The 22,989-nt window shown below is 32.2% G+C and overlaps 2 protein-coding genes across 4 annotated transcripts; both read right to left on the bottom strand.

The window, feature by feature from the left end:
* Positions 1 to 11,459: 11,459 nt before the first annotated feature.
* LOC140963177 (calmodulin-binding protein 25-like) lies at positions 11,460 to 12,340 on the bottom strand. Its single transcript, XM_073422446.1, has one exon. It carries the CDS (start codon positions 12,148 to 12,150, stop codon positions 11,536 to 11,538), a length of 615 nt encoding a protein of 204 aa, XP_073278547.1. The 5' UTR covers positions 12,151 to 12,340; the 3' UTR covers positions 11,460 to 11,535.
* A 2,487-nt stretch (positions 12,341 to 14,827) lies between these two features.
* LOC140962451 (alpha-L-arabinofuranosidase 1-like) lies at positions 14,828 to 22,989 on the bottom strand. 3 transcript variants are annotated; one of them, XM_073421358.1, is made up of 18 exons: positions 22,625 to 22,989; positions 21,309 to 21,517; positions 20,484 to 20,538; positions 20,045 to 20,256; positions 19,172 to 19,293; positions 18,923 to 19,070; positions 18,429 to 18,498; positions 17,910 to 18,055; positions 17,752 to 17,797; positions 17,561 to 17,613; positions 16,933 to 17,077; positions 16,722 to 16,840; positions 16,548 to 16,619; positions 16,362 to 16,465; positions 15,898 to 15,954; positions 15,610 to 15,808; positions 15,264 to 15,410; positions 14,828 to 15,088 (listed from the first exon to the last, which is right to left on the bottom strand). In XM_073421358.1, exons 2-18 carry the CDS (start codon positions 21,483 to 21,485, stop codon positions 14,939 to 14,941), a joined length of 2,022 nt encoding a protein of 673 aa, XP_073277459.1. In that variant the 5' UTR covers positions 21,486 to 21,517; positions 22,625 to 22,989; the 3' UTR covers positions 14,828 to 14,938. The 3 variants fall into 3 exon arrangements, with proteins under 3 accessions (XP_073277459.1, XP_073277458.1, XP_073277457.1); XM_073421357.1 differs by having other exon boundaries at positions 21,309 to 21,532; positions 22,625 to 22,988; XM_073421356.1 differs by having other exon boundaries at positions 21,309 to 21,554; positions 22,625 to 22,988.

Below are 22,989 nucleotides of genomic sequence, written 5' to 3' on the forward strand. Positions count from 1 at the left end.
ATTTACATATAAATTAAAGTAGAGTTTTTGTCAATCCATTTTTTTAAGCTTTCATTCATTCTCAAATAATTGAGTATGTGATTATGAATCGACATGTATAGTCAAACCCAAACTAACCAAATAACATAAAAATCCAAAAGGGTAATCATCCATTTAATTGAAACAATAAAAAAAATCTTTCCCAACTTCTCTAACATTCTTATTTAATATTAGTAAAAGAAGTACATGTGTTGCATGTGTTATTATTATTTTTAATTTGATCAAATAAATTTAAATAAGTAACACAAAATTGTTTTCAATTTAAAAAAGTTGTTCAATTTATACAAGAATTTTTGTTTAGATTTTTTTCTATGTAAAATATGGAGTGACTCGAGTAGATTTTTAGTGAGGTAAGAAGGATAATTATGAAATTAAATATTTTGGTTTCCTCTAAAGCAGTTACTCTAATGGTCTCACACTTAATATAGTAATATAGATGTTTTATTTTAACTTTCCACAATCAACATGTATGGTAAATTTTTATCGGTGATACACAGATTGTTACACATAAATATTACAAAGATTTATTCTCATGCAATGCAACTACTTTTCTTAATTGAAAGTTCTTTGCGGGCTGTCAATTTGTAATGATATAGTGGGATGGTCAACTGGCTTAAATTTCGTATGAAAATACCCATTTTGTGTGGCTTTGTTTTACTTTATTTTATTTCTAATATATAAATAGTGGCGGATCCACATGTCTTTAGCTCGGTAGTCCATTTTTTTAAAAAAAAAATTATATGTAAATTTTAGAATAATATGATATTAGACCGGGTAGATCAATTTAAAATATTAAAAANCAAATTATCATTTGCTTTGCGTATTGGATTGTTGGAGTAGTTAGATATTCCATAATAGTATTGCATTGGCACGTTTGAATGGGATTACAACTATATGCCTTTTATGTTAATATATTTATAAACGTCGCGTAGAAAAAAATTGACAAATAATTACAGTACTCGAAACGATTTTATTTGTACATACGATCAAAACACTTTTGATTTTATTTTGAGTTATATGTTTTCAGAAGCCTGTATTATTTCTTCTCATGTATTTTTTATGTCGAGGATATTTTACATTAGTATTGGCTTAGTAATCCTAAAATGGGAAACATGAGTCGAGTGTAAGTAAATTGAAGTAAGCATGACGTCGGTGTGACGTAAAATAATGTGAAGATTTGAATGGGATTGATATAAATGACGGAGGATGTTGACAAAGTCAACGGACACGCACCACATACTCACCTCTCATTGTTTTTAGGCAAAAATTTGTGTGAGACAGTCTTACGGGTCGTATTTGTGAGGCGGATCTCTTATTTGGGTCATCCATGAAAAAGTATTACTTTTTATGCTAAAAGTATTACTTTTTGTTGTGAATATGGGTAGGGTTGACCCGTATCGCAGATTACGATCCGTGAGACGGTCTCACACGAGATCCACTCTTGTTTTTATTAGACCAACAGTCTCCCAAAATAACGTCTAAATTATCTCCCCTAACATCAAGTATTTTCTCATGGTCATAAATTTGATTTTTCTTATTAATATTTTATTAGACGAACTTATCATAAAGAATTTATCTAATGTGTTTATCTAACTGGTATTACACAAGAGTTTATTCGATGAATACCGAAAGATAGTGGTCACGAGTAGGGATGGCAATGGGATCGAGCCGGGCGGGTTTGTCATCCCCATCCTCGTCCTCAAATTTCATCCTCACCCTCATCCTCGATTCCCCGAACTCGAAACCGCGGGGATCAACTTCTCATCCCCACCCTCATCCCCGGTTCAGAAATATTAATGAGGTAAGACGAGGACGGATTCAGAGATTTTCTCAAACCAAAACTTATTATTATTAGTGATAATATTAATATTAATATTAGAGATCTTCGTCTTCATTTCAGGTTTTTCCCACGAGGCCCCAAACCCATGAAAAAATTTATCATCCTTAATTACGAGTCTTCCGTAACAAAAAAAATCTAATTTATTTCTCATCATTGATTTCGAGCTTGCTAGCTCCCATCAGAAAAAATTTCCGTGAAATAAATGTGGCACATTGATTTATGCCCAGATTATTTTGTTATTTATTTGATGATTTGCCTTTGAATTCTTCTATCAATTATAAATACGAGACTTCAATCAAGAATTTCTATTTATTTCGTTTTGAACCATATAGGCTCAATTTAAATAACTTCTAGACGATCGTCTCTTAATTGGTTTTGAAGTCTCGTATGCTCGACGATATCTGTTAGAGATCCTGAGCTCCGATTCTGTATTACCTTTTCCATATGGTTTGTAGTCACACAAGCATATGAAAAGAGGTTTGTAACGTGAATATGTTTCAATAAAATTTGATGGATTGGTTTTATAAAAAGAACTTGAAGTTTGAATTTGATGTCATAGAATATTGAATGGATTAAAAATTCAAATCCTGCTTAAAGCAAAATTGTTTAATCATAAAATAGATTTTAAAAATATTTGCAATTTCAACATAAATTTTTTTTATATTAAAAAACCTTATCACAAATGGTATGTCAAGTCAAATTGAAAAGGACGGAACGTACAATCAAGTACAAGCAATTCATTCGTGGCCGTCGGGGCAACGACAACCTAGTGATGTCATTGGGGCAGTCATAATTATTAATTTAAATAATATATATAGTAATTTTCAAATAAATTAATCTACTATGATTTTTCAATTATAAAAATAATTTATTTGATTTTCAATTTATATTTTATTATTATTATTATTATGTAAGTACTAGTCTTATTTTATAATTTCGTGCCTTTCGTCAATTTAAATGGATTAGTATTAATCAAAACCAAAAGTCATGATTAGAATTTATTAATGATAATGTTGTTGTGATACATTATATTGCTTAATACTTATGCTAGGCGTGATCATTGTTACTGTTGTGTAGAGCAGTCGAAACATGATGTTTGACTTGTTATACAATTTTAAAAGATTTGAATTGTACTTATACTCCAATTATAGTTTTTGGTAAAACAACAAGCGTTCGGTCATATAATTGGTACCGGAACCAAGTTCACGGGTTCGATTTTCATTGATTGCAAGAATTACAATTATTGAAAGATAAATTGTTAGGTGCAATAATTCTTCATGCTTCATAGTGCAATCGAAACATGCGATTAAGATGTTGTACAATTTAAAATATTTGATTTGCACCGTTACCACTAGTTATAACTTTTGGTAATCGACCTTATAAATTTAATATGTACTATGTGTGTATTGTTGAAAAATTATTTAAAAATGTGTTAAATATTTGTGTTGAAAATGTGAATGTTGAATGTTGAAAATTAGGTAAAATTAGGTGTTGAATATTGAAAATTAGTGTGTGATGATGTAGGTAATGATGTATTTTATTTTTGGATTATTTGTAAAAATTTTCTATAAATAGATCTCTCATTTGTGAAGAAAATCACAATTGAGTTGAGAGAAAAATATTATAAAGTGTGTAGTGTGATAATTTTAAGAGTTTGAGATTTTTACTTTTTACCGTAAATTTTTACTTTTTCACAACACGTTATCAGCACGAAGCTCTAAAAGTCCTCCATATTTTTCCAAGCTCCGAACAGAAGAAAAAGGTAACAAAAGTAATAATATTTATTTTACTGTTATTTATTTATTGTTTATATATGTAATATATAATATAATGTTATTGTTAGAAATAATAAAAATAATTTTTTCAAAAACTTGTTATAAATCCTGGGAGGATGTTAAGACGACATCCCACACTCCCGGTAAGGGATACGACAAGTATAAAAGCCTATAAGGTTTTTTAAACAAAATAACTTATGACACCTAATTATAATAATGTGATATGATATACATAATTATTTAAATATGACTAATATTATATACACCATATTATTACCATAAAATTATACAAATACATACATTTATTTTCTTATACACCAACGGTAATAAACGGTAACAAAACGGCTAGTTTTTGCTCTATAAATACAATCTCACAAATACATTCAATCACTCCAACTTTCTCTTCTTCTCTAAAAATTATTCTTCATCAAATTTTCGAAGAAAAAAAGAAGATGGCTTTCACGAGGTTATTTTTAATTATTTTGGTTATCATACTCACCAGTCTTGTATTTATCGGAGAATATCCTCCTCGTGTGTTTTCTTTATTTTTACGAATACTTGTACTTGTTGTTTATCCATTACTTTGTATTGCAATATTCATTAACTAATAAAATGCATCGTAATTTTTAGTACCACCATGGCAAACTTGGCAAAGCTCGAATTCATCGCTCTTGATATTACTGGGAAAAACTATATGCCATGGACTCTTGATGTAGAAATGCATCTTGAGTCATTGGGTCTAAGCGAGACCATTAAAGAAAATGGTATATCTTCATCACAAGAAAAAGCAAAAGCTATAATATTTTTACGACGACACCTTGATGAAGGTTTAAAATGTGAATATCTCATCGAAAAAGATCCCATGGCTCTGTGGAAAGGATTAAAAGAGAGATTTGAACATATAAGGGAAGTTATACTTCCGACCGCCCGTGATGAATGGAATATGTTAAGATTCCAAGACTTTAAAAAAGTCAGTGATTACAATTCAGCGATGTATAGAATAATCTCGCAGTTAAAATTTTGTGGACATGAGGTTACAGAATCGGAAATGCTTGAAAAAACATTTTCCACGTTTCACGCATCAAATATAACACTACAGCAACAATATAGAGTGCGTGGATTTGCGAGATATTCTGAACTCATCGCCTGTCTTCTTGTGGCGGAAAAGAACAACGAGCTATTAATGAGAAATCATCAGTCCCGACCCACTGGATCAACAGCATTTCCAGAAGTAAATGCTGTAAGTAAAAATGAATTTAAACCTGGAAACCAAAATCAAATTCAAAGACAAGGTTTTGGTCGAGGTCGAGGTCGAGGTCGAGGTCGTGGACGTGGACGTGGACGAGGAAGTGGTCGTGGTCGTGGACGCGGCCGTGGTTTTGAAAATAATCGAGATAGTTATTTCTATAACTCATCTCAAAATAACGTCCCAAACCATCCACAGAAAAGGCATCAAGAAAACATGAGTGTTAATGAAAATCACTCGAAAAGATTTGAAAGTTCTTGTTTCAGATGCGGCACTCCAGGACATTGGTCTCGTATTTGTCGAGCCCCTGAGCATCTTTGCAAACTTTATAAAGAATCGATAAAGGGGAAAGAAAAGGAGACCAACTTCACTGAGCGAAGTGACCGTTTGAGTGATTCAACTCATTTTGATGCTGCTGATTTTATGAATGATTTCTCTGGAAATGATCAATATGTTGGTGGGATAGAAATGAACAATATTGATGCTGCAGATTTTCTCAATGATTTCTCTGAAAATGAACAATATAGTGGTAGAATATAAATGTACAATAATTTATTTTTCATGTATTTATATGATAATGTTTTATTGTACAATTATGATATGTGTTATATTTAAATATGTATTGTCATTAATTTTTTTTCATTGCATATTTTTTGAAGTTCAAATATGGAAAATGCTATGAGCAAAGCTGAAGTTTGCATACCCGATAGTGGTACAACGCACACTATCCTCCGAGATAAAAGATATTTCTTGGAACTAAAACCAACAAAAACAACGGTGAATACAATATCAGGTCCTGTAGACTTGATTAAAGGATGTGGTAAAGCACAATTTTTGTTACCTAATGGTACAAAATTTTTGATCAATGATGCTTTATATTCACCACAATCGAAAAGAAATTTGTTGAGTTTTAATGATATATATTCCCATGGGTATGATACTCAAACAATGAATGAAGGGAATGAGAAATATATGTGTCTTACCACATATAAATCAGGAAAGAAATATGTGATTGAAAAACTACCAATGCTCCCTACTGGATTGCATTATACACATATACGTCCCATTGAATCAAACATGGTAATTGATAATTCTTCAATATTAACCAATTGGCATGATCGATTAGGACATCCTGGTTCAACAATGATGCGAAGAATTATAGAAAATACACATGGTCATCCATTGAAAGACCAGAAGATCTTTCAGAATAATAAGTTTCAATGTAAAGCATGTTCTCTTGGAAAACTTATTATAAGACCATCACCAGCCAAAATCCAAACTGAATCACCAATGTTTCTTGAACGTATTCAGGGTGATATTTGTGGACCAATCCATCCACCATGTGGACCATTCAGATACTTTATGGTATTGATTGATGCCTCCAGCAGATGGTCACATGTATGTTTATTGTCAACTCGAAATGTTGCATTTGCAAGATTACTTGCTCAAATAATAAAATTGAGGAATCAATTTCCCGATTATACAATCAAGAAAATTAGACTTGATAATGCTGGTGAATTTACTTCCCAGACTTTCAATGATTATTGTATGTCTATGGGAATCATTGTTGAGCATCCTGTTGCTCATGTACATACTCAAAATGGATTGGCTGAATCATTGATTAAACGTCTGCAAATGATTGCTAGACCAATGATTATGAAAACAAAGCTCCCTATTTCTATATGGGGACATGCAATTTTACATGCTGCTTCATTAATTCGCATCAGACCAAGTGCATATCATAAATACTCCCCATTGCAGCTTGCATTTGGTAAAGAACCAGACATTTCTCATCTGAGAATTTTTGGATGTATGGTGTATGTGCCTATTGCACCACCTCAACGAAAGAAAATGGGACCTCAAAGAAAGATTGGAATTTATATTGGTTATGATAGTCCATCGATCATTCGATATCTTGAACCACAGACAGGCGACGTGTTCACAGCACGTTTTGCTGATTGTCATTTTAATGAGGAAATCTTCCCAATGTTAGGGGGAGAACAGAAACATACCGAAAAAGAAATTACATGGTATGTATCATCATTGTTACATCTGGATCCAAGAACAAAACAATGTGAAAAAGATGTACAGCAAATTGTGCACTTGCAAAGAATAGCAAATCAAATACCAGATGCATTTGCAGACACAAAAGGGGTAACTAAATCATATATACATGCTGCAAATGCCCCTGCTCGAATTGAAATTCCGAAGAAACAAATTGAAGATAGTCATGATGTCATTAAACGCCTGAAGCGTGGAAGGCCAGTTGGTTCCAAGGATAAAAATCCTCGAAAAAGAAAATTCATAGAGAAACACAATGATCACAAAATAGAGAATGATGTTCCTGAAGAAACACATAATGATCACAAAATAGAGAATGATGTTCCTGAAGAAACACATGATGATGAAAATGTTTTGTCAGAACCACAAACTGACGAGAATCATGAAATCTCTATCAATTATATTAATACTGGAAAAATATGGAACCGAAAAGATATAGAAGAAATTGATGATATATTTTCTTATAATGTGGCAATCGACATCATAAATGATAATGAAGATCATGAACCAAAATCTTTTGGTGAATGTAAAAATCGGCAGGATTGGATAAAATGGAAAGATGCCATCCAGGTTGAATTGGATTCGCTAAATAAACGTAATGTTTTTGGACCTATAGTCCTTACACCTGAAGGTGTAAAACCTGTTGGATACAAATGGGTTTTTATTCGAAAGCGAAATGAGAAAAATGAAATAGTAAGATATAAAGCTCGACTTGTTGCACAAGGTTTTTCTCAAAGGCCTGGAATTGATTATGAAGAAACGTATTCTCCTGTGATGGATGCAATTACGTTTCGGTATTTGATTAGCTTGGCAGTATCTGAAAATTTAGAAATGCGTCTTATGGATGTTGTTACAGCCTACTTATATGGATCACTTGATAGTAATATATATATGAAAATCCCTGAAGGATTTAAGATGCCTGAAGCACAAAGTTCAAAACCCAGAGAATGTTATTCTGTGAAATTACTAAGATCATTATATGGGTTGAAGCAATCCGGCAGAATGTGGTATAATAGGCTAAGTGATCACTTGATGAAAAAGGGATATGTAAATAATTCAATATGCCCTTGTGTTTTCATTAAGAAAACAACATCCGGATGCGTAATTATTGCTGTATATGTTGATGATTTAAACATCATTGGAACAAATAAGGAAATTCAAGAAGTTGTGTCATACTTGAAAGAAGAATTTGAAATGAAGGATCTTGGAAAAACCAAGTATTGTCTGGGTTTACAAATTGAACAAAAAGAATGTGGAATATTTGTTCACCAGACAAATTATACAGAAAAGATCCTTAAACGTTTTAATATGGACAAATCAAATCCTTTAAGTACTCCAATGGTTGTTAGATCATTAAACATAGAAAAGGATCCATTCCGTCCATGTGAAGATGATGAAGATATTCTTGGTCCAGAAGTACCATATCTAAGTGCTATCGGTGCCCTTATGTATCTTACAAATTGTACAAGGCCTGATATATCTTTTGCCGTAAATTTATTGGCAAGATTTAGCACATATCCAACAAAGAGACATTGGAACGGAATTAAACATATATTCCGTTATCTACGAGGAACGACAGACTTGGGACTTTTGTATTCAAAAGATGCTAATCCAAGTATAATTGGTTATGCCGATGCTGGATACTTATCTGATCCACACAAAGCACGTTCTCAAACTGGATATGTATTTACTCGTGGAGGCACTGCAATTTCTTGGCGTTCACAGAAACAAACACTTGTAACAACTTCATCAAATCATGCCGAGATTATTGCACTACATGAAGCAAGCCGTGAATGTGTGTGGTTAAAATCAATGACTCAACATATCCAAATCTCATGCGGATTATCATTCGACGAGAAGCCTGTGATACTATATGAAGATAATGCTGCATGTGTTGCTCAAATGAAAGAAGGATACATAAAAAGCGACAGAACTAAACATATTCCTCCTAAGTTCTTCGCATTCACCAAGGAGCTTGAGAAGAATAAATGTATTGATGTTCGTCACATTCAATCAAGTGAAAACTCATCAGATCTCTTCACAAAGGCACTTCCTACGACAATATTCAGAAAGCACATATATAATATTGGGATGCGCAATCTACGAAATTTGTGAAGAATTGTTCGTGTCAACATGAGGGGGAGTTTACGTGACTGCACTCTTTTTCCCTTACTATGGTTTTTATCCCAATGGGTTTTTCCTAGTAAGGTTTTTAACGAGGCAGTATAAAAACACGTAATGTATACAATCATTATGATCATCATCACAAGGGGGAGTGTTGAAAAATTATTTAAAAATGTGTTAAATATTTGTGTTGAAAATGTGAATGTTGAATGTTGAAAATTAGGTAAAATTAGGTGTTGAATATTGAAAATTAGTGTGTGATGATGTAGGTAATGATGTATTTTATTTTTGGATTATTTGTAAAAATTTTCTATAAATAGATCTCTCATTTGTGAAGAAAATCACAATTGAGTTGAGAGAAAAATATTATAAAGTGTGTAGTGTGATAATTTTAAGAGTTTGAGATTTTTACTTTTTACCGTAAATTTTTACTTTTTCACAACATGTATATCAATATTGTACATACTTGTTTATTTATAGTTACTAGTTTGGAAATATCTAATTAATTATTTGTTCTAGAACCCATGAGAAAAATAATACAAGGTCAATAAAATATATATTATATTAATATAATTATTCAAAGACAACCATTCAAACATTCAAAGAGCATCACAAATATGGAAAACTTATGGGGAGAAAATTATTTGAAATAAATATCGAGAACCAAGTCAACCTACTGCTGTCAATTAACCTGTTACAATATTCTCAAGTTTTCAAAGAGAGTACAAAAAATTCAGAGATAATTTTATAGGTCAAATTTATGAGATAAATATTATATTTAGATAATCTATGAAAAATTATTATTTTTTTATTGTAGATATAAACATGGTTGATCTGTCTTATGAATAAATATCTGTGAGATCGTCTCACAAGAGACATACTCGAAAGAGAATAATTTGATTTAATCTATGAGACAATCTCAGTAATTTTTATTTATGAAACTAACCAATTCGGTCTATGTCTATAATAAAAATAATAATAATTTTGCATACGTCGGATCGATTGGTGATTCGTCTCATAAAATTGACTAATGCGATGATGTGATATGAATTTTTGTATTCATGAAATTAAAGCCATACATTTCTAACTTATATTTCATCTTGAAATTTTAAATTGACTTCACGGTATTATCTTAGATAATAAGAGGATAAAGTACATTCAGTCCACCATGAAAACTCGTAATCATCACGTATATGAAATTAATTATTTTTTAAAACTCCGTCGTGCATAAATCTGGCCAAAAACAATACAAATGGGAGAGGTCTTGGGTTCTATGCCCAACACTAACAATCCCCCACCCCTTGTCAAAAAAAAAATGGGGCAAATATATATAATTTTTAAAAATATAAGATTTTAAATATATTTCACATGGGTAATAACTTGTCCGAGAACATTGAGACCTATAAAATGAAAACTAATTAAATTTTGAGACGAGTCAATCCTACCGATATTCATAATAAAAAATAATACTTTTAGCATAAAAAATAATATTTTTTCATGGATGACCCAAATAAGAGACATGTCTCACAAAATACGACCCATGAGACCGTCTCACATAAGTTTTTGTCATAAATTTTTTGTGCAATTTTAATAACTTTATTAGATTAATTTCTCTATAGGCTGAAAATTCATATTAGAGCTGTATTTATAATTATTGCATTGTTTTGCATATTTTTCTTCCTATACGAATATTAGGAGAGGAAAAAAAATTTCAAATCCAATATCCGACTTTCATCTTATATTAAATTATTTGAATATCATTATATATGCATTTTAATACAGTATGGCTAAATTGATTTAGTATATAATTTTATATATTTTATATCCAACGTCTACTAAATTAAGTACTTGAAATGATACATTTATGTGTTTTGGTAATCTTTCTATTTGAGTTGAATTGAGTACAAGTCTGAATCTTAATAAATATATGGATATGGATTTGTGTAATATATCTTCTTGATCTAGCTTTTGAATTTGAATTCGATATAAGTCTAATCTTTTATCAATATGTTTGTATAATGATTTTTATAATTTATTTGATTTATATTTAAATGAAGATCAAAATATAATTATAAAAAATAGTGATATATATAAATTAAAAAAATAAATATAAAAAGAAAGAAAGAAAGAAGACACAAAAATAGAACTCACAACTATAAGTTTAGAAAATAAAATTTCTATCTACTCAATTATATTAATTTACATATGACCGGGCTTGTAATCCAGTGGTCTCGTCCATCGTCAGATTAGCTGGCTCCTCGGATTCGATCTCTCTCATCACGTGTGTTGTAATAAAAAATATAATAATATTAATTTACATTAAAATTTTAACACTTTATTAATATATATTATTATTATAGAAGACTAAATCAACCCGCAAGCAATAGGCAATAGTGGATCGAACTAATCACCTCCCATTGCATTAGAAAAAATGTAATAACCAAGCAAAGCTACATAACTTTCCACGACTCTAGAGTCGGGAATCCACCGAAAGAGTCGAACTGCAGCCCAGCAGCGGGTGCGCCACCATCAGCCACCGGAGCGGGCGGAGGCGGAAGCTGAGCCGAGGCGTCTTGCATCGGAAAAACAGAGGGGTCAATCGTAGGCAAGCTGCCACACGGCTGCAGTCGGTTCATAGGCTTACACGGCTCCAGTTTCAGCACCGGAGATACAGGGAAATTTCCATCCACCCGCACGAAGCTCCCTCCCGTCATCTGCTGCACCATCTGCCTGAAATTGGAGGGATCCGCCGATATAAATGTCACCGTTGCACGCTTCGTCGCTCGTGACTTCCGCTTCGTCACCCTCCCACTCGGTGCTACGCTCCGGCGCGTCCTGGAAAAAGTAGTATCGTTCTCCGATCCACCGGAGGCCGTCGGAGTTGGAACAGGCGCCGAGAATAAGGACTCGACCATTTCAGCTGACAGCAAATCTTCCGCATACGAAGGGTGATTACCCACAAATGGCTTTTGCAGAGCTTTGGTTAGAGTCTCTGTTTCCATTGTAAAGATGTCTTGAATCAAATAGTCGCCGAATGTCGGGTGCATCTGCCATAGCTGCTCCATACTGACAAAATCCTCTGAAGAAAAAATTCAGGAAAAAAAAACAGAACCAAATCGATAAATATCAAATACCCATATCTTTAATCTTTGAAATTAGTGATCAGGACTCAGAATTAAGACAGGTAATAGAAGAAAATTTGCTTCGGAATGAGTACAAAGGCAGGCGAAGAGACGAAGTGAAGACTTGAGAGTATGGGAGGCTCTACGAGGGATTAAATAGGACGGTGGTGGGAACGAAGAAACCGCGTAGATCTGGACACGTGGAACCGTTTAACGTACGGAAATTTAACCGCTTATGTCACGGATATATATTAATTGATTTACACATGAGCTTATAAAATATATTTAAAAATACAAAACTATTTTAAATATATTTTTGAAAAGTTTTTCAAAATAAATTGTAACGATAATTTTGAAATTTCGAATTTATTTTGTAATATAATATGTAATTCAATTTGTATATAGTATTTTTCAGTTTAAATCAGGGTAATCTCTTTTTAATCTTTAAAATTCAAACATACGATTGTGTTTAGTCTTTATATAAAAAATTCTATATTCTTTGGGTCCACATATATTTTTCAGGATGAAAATATATACAAAACATTGAAATTATAGTATTAATATATGATATTTGAATACTATAAGGTTGTGAGTTTAAAATTAGAAATTTTTTATTAATTTCAACATTTGTTATACTTGTTTGGGTACTCAGATATCATATATATAACTAGCAAATTTGAAACAGTTGATATTCAAATTTCTTAAACGAGTACCACATTTTAAATGTTTTGTACCGATTTTTATCCAAGAAAAGACGTGTAATTTAAATATCATATAGTAGTATTATATATTCAATGTTTTATGCCGATTTTGATCTAAGAAAATATATGTAAGCTAAAAGAGTGTAAATATATTTTTCTGTAGATAAGGAAGTGTAAAAAAATATTTTTTCTAATAGTGACTAATCAAAAATGTAAGTTTGCGTTTGGATATTTGAAGACAATTCACATTTAATTAAATCTATCTTGTTATATTTCTATAATTATATACTCTATCGATCACGAATTTATATATTTACTTGTTTTTTCACACAAATTAATAATATCATTGTAAAACTAATTAAGAATATCATTGTAAAAAAAAAAAATCTTACTACAAATTTTTTATTTTATCTTTATTTAATTTTTTTAAAAATAGTTACACATTTTTTCAAAATCTAACTGTGATGTATTTGTTAAAAAAAATTACTATTAAATTAGAAATCAAACTATATATATTGGATAACTGAGAAAAGTGCATCTTATATAATTAGGAACATTGTTTTCAAAATCAAAATGGTCGGTTCGATGATCACAGGTTCGATCCATACAATGCTAAAAAATCGTTTGACCGATTAGACAGATCAGAACCGGTTCTCACATTTAAAAAAATTTAAAAAATCGTTTTTTATTTCTCTTTTAAAAAATTTATTTATTTTATTTAAAGTCTAGAAGTTTATTTTTTGTTATATATATATATATATAATTATTTTGATTTTAAATTTTATTAAAATTATTATTTTAGTAATAGATTTGATTTTATTTTTACTTTTTTTAAAAAAAATATAACTATATTTGATTATTTGTATATTGTTTAGATTTAAAACATTGATAGATATATCTTTTTTATTATTTATATATACACATTTAAGATATTTAAAATTTTAAATATATTATTACTATATTATATTATTATTTTATATAATATAACGATTTTTCGGTTCGACGTCGATTCGATTATAAAAATATTGGTCATGATTTTTTAAGATGTAATATTGACATAGAGAAAATACTAAAGAGAGTTATAAATATGTTCTTGATTTCTTTGTCATTCCATTGTTTTACTTCTTTGAAATACCTTCTCATATATTACTTTACCGTCTTCCTTCATTATTTGTCTAAATTTGTCATAATTTTTTCGTCTTATTTGTTTCATAAAATAATACAGGTTAATATAATCATAAAATACAACATTTTATGATTAGCTCAATATAATCATAATTTGCATAAACATCTTGTTATAAATAAAGTTAAATTTAAATTTAAAACTTAAGCTATTTTTTTAAAAAAAAATTTATAATTGCTTGGTTTAATTTATATATAATAACCACGAAAAGAACACAAAGCAAACTGCGACTTTAGTAGCAGTTAAATAAATTAAAAGACAAAAAAATAGTTCATAATTTATTTTGGTGATATGCTGATGGTATGATGGTTTTTTTTAAAAAAAACGATTACAGTACTTTTGAAATATTTTTATCAAAAAATCCACTCCCCCCGTCTCTATGTTATTTTAATTATTTGTGTCTTACATTATTATGATAGATGTTGAAAAGTATTACGACATCCGAAACAACACTTGTCTGATACACACAACACTCACCGTTATGTTAAACATAATACTTTAACTTTTCATGGATCAGATATAAAATCTGTCATACAAAATTGAAGTGTGAGATGGTCTCATAGGAGTGTTTTTGAAAAATTAATATTTTTCATTAATCAGATCGAATAAGATATTTATCTCATAAAATTGATCAGTGAATCGATCTCATAAATTTTTTTGTGTTTTTAGATATAATTTTGTAAAAAAATATTTTTCTATTAATTATTATTAAATTTCCTAAAATCTCCTCTTGATGTCAAAATAAATAAGTAGTGATCTCAGTATATATAAAATTAGTGAACACCATCACATTTGAGTTGCTGTTTTTATTTTATAGACATAAACATTGAACAGCAGCATATTATCATTAGTGCGAGGATCTCAGAACAGAATCAGACCCTACAATCCTGATATTGTTTGGGTTTATTGGCAAATCGATGGCTGTTAAAGATTGCGGAGAAAGCAAGATATCCATCTCCTCCGCAACATCTTCTAGCAAACTTCTGACAGGAACAATCTGCACAAAGACAATACAAGAACTAGAGATCAGCATTCATGTATAGTGACGGAGCCAGAAATTTTGTAAATCAAAGAACCATATAACTTCTTCGATTACAATTACTAGCATCTCACGAATGGAGCCAACGATTTTCCCAGGATTTGCATATTGTTAGAAAGAGGAGTTCGAGTACCTTATCAGGATGTTCGAAAGAATTCTCATCCATATAATTTGTGGATGTCAATTCGGTCTTGATCGACCCTTGTGACCGTATCGAGTTCAGCTCCAATCCATCTATAGAAATTTGAAGTGTCACACTGTTGCTCCCAGAATTAACCACCTGCAGTATTAAAGCACCCCCTTAGAATTAGACTACCAAAGATTTAATCAGTAGTATCTCAGTGTGTGTGTGTGTGTGTCTATATATATATATATTTTTTTTTTAAAAAAAAAAAAAAAAATTTTTTCCAATACCTTTTAAATACTTTTGAAAGAATATAAATATATTAAAATTCGATAATTAAATTATCGTATTATACTTTTACTCTCAGATATTTGTTGTTGTCCTCGGTATTCTTCCACATAACCGCGGAAGCAATGAGAGAACTCTCCACGCCAGCTTGAAGGGTAGCATTAAGAAGAGTTGCACCGTTTGATTCCTTGAAGAAATGTTGCATCCAATAACTAGGAGTTCCATACATCTTCGATGAGTCGAAAACGATAGCATCAGGACTCCACCTAAATGAAAGCGAAATGTTTTCGGCTTAGAAACAGATCACGAGAGATAATAAAGAAACAAAAAAATCAGGGGAACAAAACAAACTTACGTTCTGTCATTTTTATTTACAAACAATGGCGCATAGCTTGCCATCTCTACTACGTCACTGCATCGTCGAAGCGAATGTCAAGTCTTCATCAATATTTAGTACACACATATATATATATAGCAGAAGCATAATATCAACCGGCTCGTAAGAACTGTCTTACTGCCAAAAGGGTAAAAAAGATGATGTAATATCATTAGACTTGCAAGAGTTTAACAATAAGCATGCGGACAAGTTAGTTTAAGGATATTTATTATACACCATAAAATCAGAATAACTTTGTTGGTACAAAGTAATCAAGATGATGATGTTCTCATAAAACATTATATTCTCCAAACAAAAGCTGAGCTTTATGAAATTTATCCTCCAGGGAAATCCGGGTTTGGAAATGCAGTACAGAGTTGAAGGGAAAAAGAAAAAGCCCGAAAAGCAAGCAAGGTAATCATGTATTTTAAGCATGAAAATACCAGTTCCTTTCAAGCCCAATAAGAAATCCGGCTTCAGCCAGAGCAGCTAAGAGACTGCCCTTGCCAGCATCATCTCCGGTCACAGCATATTCACTCACAAAAGCCTGCACCATTTACAATGCAATTTAAAGAATCATTATTTACTAAACCTATCAAATCTTATAGGCATAGCAAAGTGTTTCAAACCTTTGGACCTCCTCGTGGTGCTTTATCAAATTTTCTAGCTGCTCCAAACACATTGTCTGCATTGCTATAAATCTGGTAGAATAAAATATATGATAAAGAATAAATAAATAATTATTGCATTGTGGAAAACCGAAGTATATTTCAAGTGCTTGAAAAGACAGTTGATATTCTTACATGATAGTCATAATAATGAGCTGGGTGATCCAATGGTTTAGAAGAGCCATCACAGTTGGAGATTATTTTGATGTCTGGATATGCATGGCTGATAGCGTCATAGAACTTGAGGTAGCTACCTATATCATTAGAAAATAAGAAAAATTTTGTAAAAGTATTGCTTTACTAAAACGTAGATTAACACGAGCATTATATCATAAATAATTCCTACCTCTGTAATCTTGCCTCTCACAGTCCTCATTCCCCACTGCAACATATCTCAGATCGAAGGGTTCAGGGTGTCCCATTGATGCTCGAACAGAACCCCATTTAGACTGAGGACTACCCCTCGCAAACTCAATTCCATCCAGGATCTCCTGCATTTTAAGTGAAACTTTTAGTAGGGTAACAGTTTGGTGGGGCTGAGGTTTAAGTGCAAGTGAAGCTCGTTAAATAGGAAATCTCTAGATAACAAAACTTTCTTCTTTCCTGCATGTGTAACAATGACGCAGAAGTGTTATAACCTGTCCCACATCTGGTTGCCGGAGGGGTGTGACTAGATATATAAAAAAATATAACTCTTCTCATAACTTGATATAATCATATTCGTAAAACAAGAACAAATACAAAGTAATTACTGTGAGAGTTCATTGTGTGGAGTCTCATTTGGGGGAGACCGAGCCCGCAGACCCAGGACATGACTTAAAGTGTTAGGCATAAGTTAGATGTGCTTGTTATCAATTGCATATTAGCAAGTGAAATCAAAATGAGCCACCCAGGATCGCTTTAATTTTCCACATTCTTGAAAAGCGCTTAACAATAAGTACCGTATATATCTAAAGCAAACCCAGAAGTCATACTTGTACGAAAGGTAGGATGGCAGAAGGGTCAACATGGTCATTGTGACTAATTCCTGAAATCATTAGACATGACAAGAAGAAAAAAGGGTAGTAAAAAATCAATAAAGTAAATCCTTAGGGTAAAAATTGGGTAGGAGTCAAAAATCAATAGAGCGTGTTCCAAGGGAGAATTAAATGTGCACAAAAAGTACCATTGTTGAACACCCATATAGGTAATGCACCTAAGTCCTCAGCAAGCTGCAGTAAAGTGGTGAAAAAGGGGGGAGTGATGACAAAAATGGCAAATTAAGATTTTCTTGGAAACTAGGATATGTTCTTAACAAATGTGAGGAAAATTGCTGATATACACCTGTAGAAATTCAAAGTGACCAAGGCCCTCATCGGTCCAGTAATGCCAGACATCACCAAAATGACCGGGCCTCTCCTCCCACAGCCCAATTGTTTCTTTCCAGCGGAATGCATTTCTTAACCATTCACCTTCAACAAAGCAACCACCTGACATGTGGATATCAAGCACGTTAGATCTACATTGATGCAGTTACACACATCAGCACAAAAAACTGTGAGATAAATATATGAAAATTTTCAGAAAGAAATCTTAAACGAGTATCATATGCAAAACAGAAGATATAGTAGTATTATGTCCATCTACTTCTTGAAGATGCTCTTGCCTGACCGTGCTACGAGCCTCATACATTATCTTTGTTATTTATTTCTTACATTTTTTAATTTTCTTAATTTGTACTGCTTTCTCAACTCGATTGGAGTGAAAGGCACGAGAAGGTATAGCGCTTGATAATATGCAATACAATGTCTAAACTTGAAAATATAAAAATTAGTACATATACTGAAGGCATTATAGCAATACCTGGAAACCTTATAAATCCAGGACTTAAATCTTTCAGCATCTTAAAAAGATCATTGCGAAAACCATGCCCCTGTATCCAGAGAAAATCACTAAAAACAGCGTTGAACATAAACCCTTGGTGATATAAATAAAATACCACAAAATGCTCCATATGAGATTTTTACTTTACTTTAATAAGGGAATATCAGAAAAACTGAATAAAAAAATGTATTTGTTTAGTTGCTTTGAGAGCATATAAGAACATTTACTCCAGATAGCAAAAGCTCCTCGTCTCGTCTTAACGGCTCCAAAAGACCAAGACCATGTTTTTGTTTCAAATGAAGTCCAAATCTCTAGATTGGGCAGTTTATCAATGTGTATTGCTTACATCACCACAGCCTTTTAAATAGTTTCACTGAATTATGAACTTTCAAAATCAAGGACAATAGAAATGAATGATAACTGACATTATTATTCTAAAAAAGAGTGTTCATAATTCAATTAAGTACATTTACCTTATATGTATCTACAGGCATCAATGATACTTGATCAAACCATATGATGCCTCTCCTGGTTGTAGTCAGTTGAAGTCTCGAGCTTGCATCTGTTCCTTCTGCTTGCATCAACACCTCCATCTTTGTCCAATTTGAAACATCAGAAGCTCTGCAAGACCATAGATGACACAATTTTTTTTCCAAATGAGGCTTCAATAAATTGAAGACTATACATTGAGAGGCTGTAAGTGGTGAGCCATCAATTCTCACATAATGTTAGCAGTAGCCAATGTTTTCAGTCCAATTGACCCAACCAATGATGCAGAAACGTTAATTGACTGCGATGCACGAACATAAAGAACCAACTTATACGTCTTCCCTAGTTCAATATTCTGCAACAGAGATCACGGCATAGTTGGCAAACAATCAGCGAAATGTGAGAACGGAATTGATCGTTCGTAGAAAAAATTAATAAAAATGCATTTATTTTCCTAGCATCAGCTGCAGGGACAGCTCCATTGAAAGATCAATAATCATGGAGCAACATCAGAGTAACAATAACACTCAATGTCGAGCATCTTAAATTAAATTAGAAAGACTGAAACCGTAAAATTGGAATGATACAAAGAAAACAAACATGGGTTAAATCAAGAATGCACCACACATATCCACAGGGAAGATCATAAGATTATATTAAAAAAGCAATTTATTAATCTAAGCTTTTAGACTGATATTTTAAAAAAATTAATTTTATTTTTAATATGTTAATTGAAAATCATTTCTTTTTTTATTTTTTAGAGAGAAGTTCAAGCAAAAGCCGTGAAAAGTAATATTTTTTATTTCATGATTTTGGCTTTTTTCCTTGCTTCTAAAATTTCATAATTCAACCAAACTTCAACTTTTGTGAACAGACAGACAGACACATACTGTCGAAGACAGAACAAAAAACTGTTTATTCAAAAAAAAAATTCGCAATGTAAAACACTGAAAGGATGGATGGATTACATATTCAAAATTCCCACAGTTTTGAAGGAAAATAAAAAATAAAATAAAGTTCAGTAGAGAGACGAGGATCATTTAGACCATTAGTGATCAGGAGGCAAGACCTTTTCAAATATATATGTCAGAGATATCAACTCTTACCATTCCCCAGAAGCCAGGATTGAAAATACCAACTCCTCCGGCTGGACACGTTTTGGGGCCATCATGGTTGCAAAGCACTTCCATTCGGAGTGCAATTTTGTTCCGATCAAAGCATGATGAACGTTCAGTTGATACTATTAAAGATGAGTCATTCCCAATAATAGACCAAGGATTAATATTTGAAGGAGTGTTGGAACCTCCAGCTTCAAATCCTGCAGTTAAATTACGTCACATTACCTGTCTTAAGCTATACTACAATCTAAAAGAAACCCCTTTTAAATCACCGTGACTATTTCTTCAAATCATCAGACCCAACAGTGGAAAACTAGAAAAGAAAGTAAAAGCAGCTTAAAGAGTTATTGTCATATAAACTAATACATTAAGAATGGTGAGTATGGTTGGTTTGACGCATGAAAAACGCAAGGAAATTCTTGCTGACCTCTGTTGCAGACAAGTTCGGCCCAAAGTCCTCCAGCTCCAGCATGATTAATCTCCTGCAGGAATATCAAAGAGTAACATGCTGCAGCCTCAATACATTAGAGCTGATGAAACCATTACTTACAGAAGGTTTGGAAAGGACGAGTGTTAGACGTTTCAGTTTACATAAGCAGTGTTACAGGCCACATATCTTTTGGCTTATATTCTGACTGGGATTCAGCCTAACATTTGGTAAACGGTGTTTCAAAAAAAAATTGCAACCAATATAAGAGGTATAGGAAAATCCAGCTCCTACTATCCTCAATGTCAGAACTGGAACGATCAGTTTTCCGTTCAAGCATCCCCAAAGGATCAGCAACATAAGCAGAAGCAGCAAGGCTAAATATCGTTTTCTGGACAAATGTCTCAAAAAATAACACAAATTTAAAGAACACATCTCATTCGCAAATTCAAGAGGCAGAACCAACATTCCGAAATTAATGGAGCATAACATATAATTATCATTTTTATAGTTTTTGAGGGGGTGCAACAACATAATGTCAGGCTAAAATTGTGAAAAGTATTCTAAAAAATTAAGAAAATAAATTATAAACTAGGGACGATAACTGCTCTAGCTTGTATGTAGCTCCAGCAAAATGATCAATATTAATGACCTATTGATTAACAACATGACAAGAGATGTGCCAATCAACATTCATTTCAAATAAGCACATATAATGCATCTGCTTTTCAAGATAAAAAAAACAATGATGTTTCCGCTGCCATCACAAGCAAAATAACAAAGACAACATCGATTAATATTTTCTTCATGGCAGATTAATCTAACCTCGAAAAATATACCAAACATTGTCTTTGGTATCTCCTTTGCTGATGCGTCTGAGGCATTTATAAATAGTGCAACAGTCTGGTTTGCTTCAATTCCCGATGCGGAAGATTGACATATAGCACTCAGCAAAATGAAAAGCAAAAGAAGAATACTGCTCAAGAGGATATTTGCATCCATTTCTTCCTGAATGCATCCAAAGCTTGTGCTACCTATTTATAAACTAACTGCAATGCTTGCTCAGTTATCCTTATCAATGACAGGGAACAAAGTGGGCCAGTTGATAGAAGAAAAGTACAAATAATAAACAAAGAGCTTATCTTTACAACAAACTTCGTCTTATTGAACGCTAGAAAGCATTTTGCCTGGATGGTGAACTAGCCAAACTTGAATAAATCCAAAAATGTCTACATTTCTTCTTTTACTAAGTTACTTTCAAATGGTTATTATTCAAGAACTTTATTGGTGCATGTATAACTTGCGCGTGCATATAAAAGGAGAGCGACCAAAATAATTTTAAATCTTACAATTTACAAATGAAACATTCTTTTCTTACAGTAACTTGTCAAATATTCAATTGAATCAACGTCTCTTTCATTCCTTATTTCTACACAGAAGATTTAATTTGATTTTATGAAACTGTTCTCCGTATCCTTTTTTCTGAAAAAATTTGTGTCACAGAAAAAAAGACGGAATTTGACAGTAACTACTGAATGATAAACTATGAGCCATTCAAGTAGGCCTAATCAACACTTAAAGACACGATCCATAATGCATTTTAATTCAATTTGAATACTCTTCTTTAAGTTAATGATCAATCAGTTCTTCCTATTTGGGAATTAAGGAACATGGAAAATTGCTTTGAATACCATCAGCCCACTTCACCCTCTGTCATCTTTTAGGCAGTTGACCATCATGTAAAGATTTTTCTATTTTTAGATTAGATGATTCCATCATTTCAGAAATTGCAATCACTTCCAGCGCAGATACAGAAGCTTTTCAAAAGTGTTTTCCTAAAAAATCATTTTATTTTTTTAAAAAATTAACGTAGGATGAACAAAAAATTTATAAAGTCACTTAAAAAGCATTCTTCCAAAACTAAAAATGCGGTTTCTAGGCTCGGATTCATGTTATAACTCTTGCTCAGACAATACTCGAATAAATTTCAGTATTTATCTAAATACAAAAACTAGTTATTTTCTAAAAAAGAACACCAGAAACAAGCCATTAAAGCACACAACTTGTGGCTTTTATTTCCTGAGTAATTCCGCAAAGATTAAAACTTTATTCCCTTATGCATCCCAAATAAAGAACTTTACCTGTAAATCGGTCAAACCCAAAAAAAAAATCTCGAATTGATGCTTTGTATATCCGTGCGCGACTGCGTGTGAGAGAGAAGGGAGTGACGGACTTCACTGCTTGCAGGAAAACGTGACCTGTTGGCTAATGGGTAGAATAAAATACAGTTTGTTGGATTTTATTATCATTTATGGGAAAATTTGATGCAAAACACTCTCAGTGGGTGTGTGTTTCTTTGTGTATGTTATATTGCTTGAAGGGTGAGGCCCAGGAAAAACGAAAAGCCTCGATTTTGACCTGAACTTTGCTTTAACGCAAGCTGATATTTAGCCATGGCTTGTACGCAGCAGGTTGGTCAAACAAATTCTTGCTTTGAAGTCTGTCT

This window comes from Primulina huaijiensis, chromosome 17 (assembly GCF_012295235.1).
Source record: "Primulina huaijiensis isolate GDHJ02 chromosome 17, ASM1229523v2, whole genome shotgun sequence".
Classification (NCBI taxonomy): domain Eukaryota; kingdom Viridiplantae; phylum Streptophyta; class Magnoliopsida; order Lamiales; family Gesneriaceae; genus Primulina; species Primulina huaijiensis.